A 9,122-nucleotide genomic window follows, 5' to 3' on the forward strand; every position below is an offset into this window, starting at 1 on the left:
ATCTAGAGTTTTTTTCCACTTTCTTTGGCTACATCTTTGAAGTACAACTATTCAGTCCATTGTCTTCATAGGAATTCGTGGATTTTACTTTTGTAATTGTTATACCTTTAGGATTGCCAACAATAACATATGTAATGATATTCATACTGATATACTTTATCCTTACACTAGATTTTGCTTCAACATTATTGGAGGGTAATTCGTCAATGGCTTAAATAACATCAGTAACATCAATTTTTGAGTTGGATACATTATGGAGATTTGATGATACATTTGGCCTCTATTCACATTTGATTGTTATTTTTGAGCTCTTCTGATGGCCTCTTGATATGTTTTCCTTTGAGTATGTCACGTATAATATGAGCACATTGATTTGCATTGTCCTATTCTCTTGTTGTATGCATAATCTGATTATTGTCTGCCCGACCTCCGATCATTCAGTTGATTCTCAGAATGTTCGAAAACAATGTTCAATTTTCTTGTATTCTCATTTTAAGTTGATTATGAAAATAGTTCATCTTTGATAAATATTGTTCGAGATGTTCCAACTTCATGATATACCTAATTTCACTGTGATCACTGTATGGTTTTCCAAGGTTCGGCACATCATCCAGCTTTTGGTTACCTTTTATCAATTGACCATACTCACTGACAAGTTCCTTGTTCTCCGTATCCAACATTTTTATTTTCTCCAATTGTTCACTTGAGATTATAAGCAATTTTTCATATTCTGCAACAAATTTATCATTTATTTAAGTTATTTTCTCTTTTGCTTTTATAAAAATCTCGATCATTTTGTCAAATCTCATAACACATACCTTTAATTTGTATTTTTGAACAACTAACACTTTCTGTTTAGCCACCACCTTGTCATCGGTGAATTCGGCATCATCCTTCTCTTTGATATTTTTCTAGTGTTGTAGTGTGAGTGCAATTACGTCATCCTTCACCATGGTTGTTGCACACTCCTTTTATTCTAATGACTTCGTTCGCATTTCCAATTTTTGGGCATTTTTTGCAGATCGTCTGTCAATCGTGCGGGTGCTATTCGAATTATCAAACTAGATGTTCTTCAAATCAAGGTTTTTGGCAGATTTCTAAACGATTGTTTGGCTCTTTTTTTAATATAATTCTGGATTGCTCGTCAATAATATTTTTAAAAGAAATTGAGCAGCAAATAAAAACACCACCAAAATACTCCCAAATAGATTCAACCATACATGTAGTATGCGAATTGATCAAACAACACACACACACCGAGAGCAATAAAATCAAAATATAAAAAGATTGTTAATCCAATTCAACTACACCAATCTACACATCGAGGATTCCAACCCAGACATTTATCACTTTCAATCGACAACAAATTGTACTTACAATAAAGTTGTATAAAAAACTACCTCAAGAGCACACACTCCTCTTCCTAAAGTTACTGAACTATATCTCAACAATTTCTTCACCCTAAAATGAAATCTCACCAATCCACTATATCTTCTGACCCCCGCACACTCAACTCCCAACAAAATAAAAGCTGTGGAAGTTGATCCAACAATAATAATAAAAAAAAAAAAAAAAAAACTCCCAACAAAGTTTGTTATAATAGGTGTTATTCATCTACGAGAGGGGACTAGCTATAAAATTCCCCACCTTCCATATCAAATCATACTCTTAAATTTTGGGCTCATGAACGCAGGCTTGTAGTTTGTGTATTGTCTGGACCAAAACAGCAATAACGAGATTCTTTGCTAACAATAACTGTTTGCTATTTTTTAATTAGGACTTGATCACAAAAATCCAAACCTATTAGCTAAAACATACGGTCTCTTCGTCACTATGATAATCATTTTCTTGATTTTGATCATGCTTACCATGTGATCCCTCGTCAAGTTCTTTGTCGTAAATTCCCAATAACTTCCCAACATCGACATCAAGTTGCTAGTGGCTGCCGCCGCAGCCATAGCACTGCATTTCCAATGTGCGGGGATCGAGCTCATGGACTTGGAAAGATACCTGGTATTCAAGAGGCTCGATTTGTGGGGTATTTAGCTTGATTGGCCGGGGCTGTTTCTTGGTGCTGGCCTCGTCCAGCTCCTTGTGCTTCTGCTTTTGTTGAACTAATCGATGGATTAAGTTTGGATTCTTCATCACTTTGGTGAGAAAGTTCATCATTTGTTGTTGCTTGCGCTTAGTGCCCTGAATTTTGCCAGAGCTTGACGAGCTCCATCACTAGGACATGTAATGCAGGGGGCAATGCCAGAGGAGGACGATGGCAGCGGAGAAATTGGTGGATTTTGAAGAGGAGATTCTTCTGACTGCAGAGGAATGTCTTGTTGGCGAATTCCCATTTTTCAGGATCGATCTTTCTAAAGCCCTGCAATCGGAAAAACTCGAGATGTTTGAATAGGAGTTTCGTATTTTGTAATAGAATGCTACCTTATATTGATTGGAGGGCTTCAGGAATTCATCAATCATCATCTTGTAGAATAACTTCTAGAAGAATCTTGACATTGACTGACTTAAGGAAGAGGGAAGAATAACAATGTAAAAAAAGGGGCTAAATTTACCACCAAATTCATCATTCAATCAATCACTACCATGTATAATAACATAATAGTTCCACCATGTCTTCAATTCAAACTAGGTTAAGACAAGAATTCATGAACGGCTGTCCCAATTGAAATTAGGGGAAAATGACTAACGCTAATCTCAATTAATCATTCCAATTCATCAAAAATAAAATTGAATTGAATCGATCTATGGTTTTTAGGTTTAAAAAAAAAATAAAAGCAATTGAAGATGGATTGATTTTGGTAGACTTACGTAAGTATTGAGCTGTCGGACGAAGCTGGAGAAGTTGTTGTGCTTGAAGTATCTGGGAAGAACAATGGTGGAGAAGGCATGGGGATCCCAAACTACGAAGCTCTGATCACCTCAGCTCCATGAAACTACGCTATCTGTACGGACATTGTCGACCATGTGGAACGTATTCACACAAAACAGAGATGGAGAGGAGGAGAAAGAGAAAAGAGACCAACAGAGAAGAACACGGCAGTATTGTCAAGATCAGATGACATGTAAACACCATTACATCCACATCAGCTATCACCATTAAAACATTGTCGACCATGTGGAACGTATTCACACAAAACAGAGATGGAGAGGAGGAGAAAGAGAAAAGAGACCAACAGAGAAGAACACGGCAGTATTGTCAAGATCAGATGACATGTAAACACCATTACATCCACATCAGCTATCACCATTAAAACATTGTCGACCATGTGGAACGTATTCACACAAAACAGAGATGGAGAGGAGGAGAAAGAGAAAAGAGACCAACAGAGAAGAACACGGCAGTATTGTCAAGATCAGATGACATGTAAACACCATTACATCCACATCAGCTATCACCATTAAAACATTGTCGACCATGTGGAACGTATTCACACAAAACAGAGATGGAGAGGAGGAGAAAGAGAAAAGAGACCAACAGAGAAGAACACGGCAGTATTGTCAAGATCAGATGACATGTAAACACCATTACATCCACATCAGCTATCACCATTAAAACATTGTCGACCATGTGGAACGTATTCACACAAAACAGAGATGGAGAGGAGGAGAAAGAGAAAAGAGACCAACAGAGAAGAACACGGCAGTATTGTCAAGATCAGATGACATGTAAACACCATTACATCCACATCAGCTATCACCATTAAAACATTGTCGACCATGTGGAACGTATTCACACAAAACAGAGATGGAGAGGAGGAGAAAGAGAAAAGAGACCAACAGAGAAGAACACGGCAGTATTGTCAAGATCAGATGACATGTAAACACCATTACATCCACATCAGCTATCACCATTAAAACATTGTCGACCATGTGGAACGTATTCACACAAAACAGAGATGGAGAGGAGGAGAAAGAGAAAAGAGACCAACAGAGAAGAACACGGCAGTATTGTCAAGATCAGATGACATGTAAACACCATTACATCCACATCAGCTATCACCATTAAAACATTGTCGACCATGTGGAACGTATTCACACAAAACAGAGATGGAGAGGAGGAGAAAGAGAAAAGAGACCAACAGAGAAGAACACGGCAGTATTGTCAAGATCAGATGACATGTAAACACCATTACATCCACATCAGCTATCACCATTAAAACATTGTCGACCATGTGGAACGTATTCACACAAAACAGAGATGGAGAGGAGGAGAAAGAGAAAAGAGACCAACAGAGAAGAACACGGCAGTATTGTCAAGATCAGATGACATGTAAACACCATTACATCCACATCAGCTATCACCATTAAAACATTGTCGACCATGTGGAACGTATTCACACAAAACAGAGATGGAGAGGAGGAGAAAGAGAAAAGAGACCAACAGAGAAGAACACGGCAGTATTGTCAAGATCAGATGACATGTAAACACCATTACATCCACATCAGCTATCACCATTAAAACATTGTCGACCATGTGGAACGTATTCACACAAAACAGAGATGGAGAGGAGGAGAAAGAGAAAAGAGACCAACAGAGAAGAACACGGCAGTATTGTCAAGATCAGATGACATGTAAACACCATTACATCCACATCAGCTATCACCATTAAAACATTGTCGACCATGTGGAACGTATTCACACAAAACAGAGATGGAGAGGAGGAGAAAGAGAAAAGAGACCAACAGAGAAGAACACGGCAGTATTGTCAAGATCAGATGACATGTAAACACCATTACATCCACATCAGCTATCACCATTAAAACATTGTCGACCATGTGGAACGTATTCACACAAAACAGAGATGGAGAGGAGGAGAAAGAGAAAAGAGACCAACAGAGAAGAACACGGCAGTATTGTCAAGATCAGATGACATGTAAACACCATTACATCCACATCAGCTATCACCATTAAAACATTGTCGACCATGTGGAACGTATTCACACAAAACAGAGATGGAGAGGAGGAGAAAGAGAAAAGAGACCAACAGAGAAGAACACGGCAGTATTGTCAAGATCAGATGACATGTAAACACCATTACATCCACATCAGCTATCACCATTAAAACATTGTCGACCATGTGGAACGTATTCACACAAAACAGAGATGGAGAGGAGGAGAAAGAGAAAAGAGACCAACAGAGAAGAACACGGCAGTATTGTCAAGATCAGATGACATGTAAACACCATTACATCCACATCAGCTATCACCATTAAAACATTGTCGACCATGTGGAACGTATTCACACAAAACAGAGATGGAAGGAGGAGAAAGAGAAAAACCAAACCAGTAATAAAAACATCTATCTATCTATCTTACACAAAAAAACAAATGCCAACCAAATCAAAAAAGGCCAACTAGCTGAAGGTTCTTCCAATTATCAATAGTTCTACCAAATTCAATTTGAAAGACTCACTCACTGCACAAAAAACATCATCTGATTTTCCCCATATTATTAAAACTTAGAAACTACAATGAATATTTTCAGTAATATATTGGGAAAACAAACAGGCATTTTGGAAATAAAATATAGATGTTCACACAAGAGGCTACAAGCAACAAAATGGAACAGCAGCAACAAAGACAATGAAGAAAAACATGCTTTGCTCTATTGATCAGTTGGCCTAAATCATCCATCAAAGATTTCCATAACAGCTCGGTTAGAAAGAAAAAGAGAATACAAGCACTCACTAATTTTCTACCAAAAGCAATAAAAAGAAGAGTTCAAACATTTTACCTGAATGGGATGGTTCTATTATCAATACCATTTTATCGCACAATTTCACTTTGCAAACGGCTCTTGGGTTACAATAGCCACCGAGTAGTTCGCTTGAAATCCACCAAGGATCTGATGCCCCTGCTACTTTTAGGTTCCTTGCAACCGAAAATTTGAACAACAGAATCCACCAAGAAGCAAACTATACATTTACAATATTTGGAATAGAGATTGGGAAAAAAAAAATAACACTTCCATTTGTATAAAATTGTAGCAGCACTTTTGGCTGTTGAATGAAAAGAACTTCCTGGCAGCACCAGTGACTTTGACGCAGCGGCAATCCCGGAAGTTTTACTCAATGTCAACCATGAATGAAACAAGTTTAACAGTTTGGTCTGATTCAAATCCAGCAACCTTCAAAATTGGTGTTTAAGACTAGAAAGAAGGCAAGGAAACAAGAAAATACTAGTGAAAGTGAAGATTCGAATAAAAAAGGTGAGCCAAATAAATCGGATTCGGAAATAATACTACTGCCAAACTTCCTATCGACCCAAAACCCTAAAGAACTCCCCAAATCTAAAGCCCCAGCCTCACCAAACAGATCGCCACTTGTGCTCCCACATTCTAAACAAACAAATCACTCAAAAATCTGAAGGTTCGATACTTAACCCTGAAATTGACATTAAAAAAAATAATAATAACAAAAAAGAAAAACCCTGAAATTGACATACCTTCTAGTAATTTATTTTATGAGAAATTCAAGATATGGAATAACCTGATATGAATAGATTTGTTTTGAATAGATTTGTTTTGAATAGTAGTTCAGCACCTTATCAATTCCCCCAACCTATATAAATTATGTTGAACTAAAATTCAAATCTAAAGATAAATATATATATATATACACACACATATATATAATGATAGATGATGACCACAACTATTACTGTTAAACTTAAATTAGATGATTTTAGGTAATGAGCACATGAGAATTTTATAGAACCAGAGTGACGAAGGAATATACTTACATGGTCTCATTGGAGACAATAGCTAATTTCCAAAGACAACAGTTCAAACATCATTATACAACTATTAATACAAGGACAAGCAACAGCAGAAACTATGCATTGAAGACTTGGTTGCTTCACACCACAACAAATAAGAACTGATCATAATAGAGACCATAACCGGAGTGAAAATGTCAAACCACCTGGAGTAGCAACAATGAAAAAAGGCCCATCTACAATTCCAAGCATTTTACATCTATCACAGCATGCTCGATTTCCAGTAAGCACTAGGAATCATAAATTCTAATGCATGTAACCAAATCAACTTCAATGTTTCAGTCTTACAAAAAGTATTTGCATACTGAGTGAGAATCATGCTTTACCCAAAAGGTTCTGCAGCCGGCCACTCTGAACTGCAGCTTGTAAATCTGTATTTTAAAGGACATAGCGAAAAACAAGAAATGCATCATGGAATGTCAAAAGTGAAACTATAATGGATCCTTTTGAGACGAATCAAGCCAAATTCGGGTATAGAGCAATAATAAAACAATTGAGGAAATAAACAGCTTAAACATGACAGTATCATACCATCAGAACCACCGATGTGCTTCCCATTTACAAACACTTGCGGGACTGTTCGGCGGCCAACTAGCTCCAGAAGCACATCCTGGATTTTATACCCATCATCTGTATTTCACAATCCCAAGGCCAGAAACACAAAAGTAATCAGTTGCAGAAACACTACTATCTTTTATCATTTAAAACTGAAAAAGAATAATCACCTCGATGATCAAGCTCCACAACATACGGTTGCTCCCTCAGTTCACTGAATATGCGCTTGGCACGCAATGAGTATCTAACCACACAAAATAGCTACACATGAATCTTCAAAAGTCTCTGATTAAGGAAGTAAATTTTAATCCTAAAATTAAAGATACATTAAATGATGAATCTTGAAAGGAAAAAGTAGTCAAAATCAGCTCCTTCAGCAAAAGATAGCATGGTCCACTATGAACCATCCCCAATCCCACCTTCAGAAATCATTTATTGCACTAAGCATAGGAATGTCATAAACAAGATTCTACACTACACAATTGAAATAAAATGTTTGCTTCAAATCTCCCCATCTTTCACCTATCAAAAAAGAGACTAATTTTAAGTCCAAAACACATCCCACCCCCCCCCCCCCCCGCGCGGGGGGATCACAGATATAGGAACCAGCATCTATCAGCAAACATTGTTTATATTAAACTTCACACACAACATACAGTGATTTCTCCGCAAGTTTAGACCACGCATTGCCAAATAATCATAAGCAGGCAGCCAGGCATTTATAAATAAAACAGTGCAAAGGAAAAAAGATCTCCTCATTTAAGCATATAAATCTTTAATATAAACATCATCATCATGTTTAGCCAGGAATCGTTATCTGTTGCATCATAGATGATCGAAACTTACGGGCAATACGATTTAGAGAAGATGGCAATTTTATTAGAGTAGATAACATTTTCCACGAACGCAGTTGGGGAACTGGAAGCCCCCGCCTTCTGCGGAAAATTGCCCAGCAGCAGGATCCAAGCCACAGCCGCGACCAAAACTGGGCGCCGCCGTTCAAACCCTAGTTTCGGCATCGTCACACCCAAAACGTCGTCGTCTTTATCGGCCTCGATTGTCAGATCGCAACTGTATTTACAGCAGCTCACTTTGAGAAGAACCCTCCTGGATAAAAAATTCAGACCTGCTAAATAGCGAAAAAATAAAAACACAAAAACAAAACTTCAAGAAACGAGTCGATGAGCGCATGCAATAATTAGGGGTGGATTCATGAGGAGAGTGGTGTGCCTCTGAGGGAATTGGAATCGGAACCGGATTGGGATCGGAAGCGCGGAAAGAGCAGGGCCGCTGAAGAGCATTGAGGCAGGTGGAGGGTTGCCAACGTGCCTTTCATAGTTACAAATAGTCAGTCAGTCAAAGCCAAATACAACAAACACCACAAACGGCGGGATTTCTTCGCTGGAAGGAAGTGCAGTGCGCCATTAACAACGAAGGAAATATCGTTTCATATCAAATATAATGCCTCCGTCTCAAAACATAAAAAAAAAAAAATCTCTCTTATAATCACGACGGAATTACACTAGCGCTGGGGCAATTCACCCACAAGCTCAATTTTTTATAATATTTTTAGTGTTAAAAATATTAATTTTTATGTATATTATATATAGTTTGTCGTCCCAAATTATTTGAATTCATATATAATTTTATTATTTAATAAATTATAACATTTTACTTTCGAAATTTAAATGTTAATTTCAGTCAATTTTTATAATATATATAGAGTTACAAGTAAATCATACAAATACTTGAGACCGGAAAATAAATTTTCGTATGG

General features: G+C 37.4%; 1 protein-coding gene and 1 pseudogene across 1 annotated transcript; both read right to left on the bottom strand.

Annotated features, from left to right (window-relative positions):
* Window positions 1-1,313: 1,313 nt before the first annotated feature.
* On the bottom strand, window positions 1,314-3,054 carry LOC127248497 (heat stress transcription factor A-2e-like; annotated as a pseudogene).
* Window positions 3,055-6,869: 3,815 nt separating this feature from the next.
* On the bottom strand, window positions 6,870-8,822 carry LOC127248550 (glutaredoxin-C3-like). The gene is made up of 5 exons (XM_051270938.1): window positions 8,576-8,822; window positions 8,192-8,474; window positions 7,516-7,589; window positions 7,322-7,420; window positions 6,870-7,161 (listed from the first exon to the last, which is right to left on the bottom strand). The coding sequence occupies exons 1-5, from the start codon at window positions 8,679-8,681 to the stop codon at window positions 7,106-7,108; spliced, it is 618 nt and encodes a 205-aa protein (XP_051126895.1). The 5' UTR covers window positions 8,682-8,822; the 3' UTR covers window positions 6,870-7,105.
* Between the last annotated feature and the right edge of the window lie 300 nt (window positions 8,823-9,122).

This window comes from Andrographis paniculata, unplaced genomic scaffold (assembly GCF_009805555.1).
Source record: "Andrographis paniculata isolate CXL003 unplaced genomic scaffold, ASM980555v1 Contig34END, whole genome shotgun sequence".
In the NCBI taxonomy this organism is placed as follows: Eukaryota; Viridiplantae; Streptophyta; class Magnoliopsida; order Lamiales; family Acanthaceae; genus Andrographis; species Andrographis paniculata.

Coding starts and splice junctions, on each gene's coding strand:
- LOC127248550 (XM_051270938.1), bottom strand. CDS start 8,681: ATGAAAGGCACGTTGGCAACCCTCCACCTGCCTCAATGCTCTTCAGCG. Junction 7,590..8,191: donor TTCTCTAAATCGTATTGCCC/GTAAGTTTCGAT, acceptor TTGTGTGGTTAG/ATACTCATTGCGTGCCAAGC. Junction 7,162..7,321: donor GCACATCGGTGGTTCTGATG/GTATGATACTGT, acceptor TTTAAAATACAG/ATTTACAAGCTGCAGTTCAG.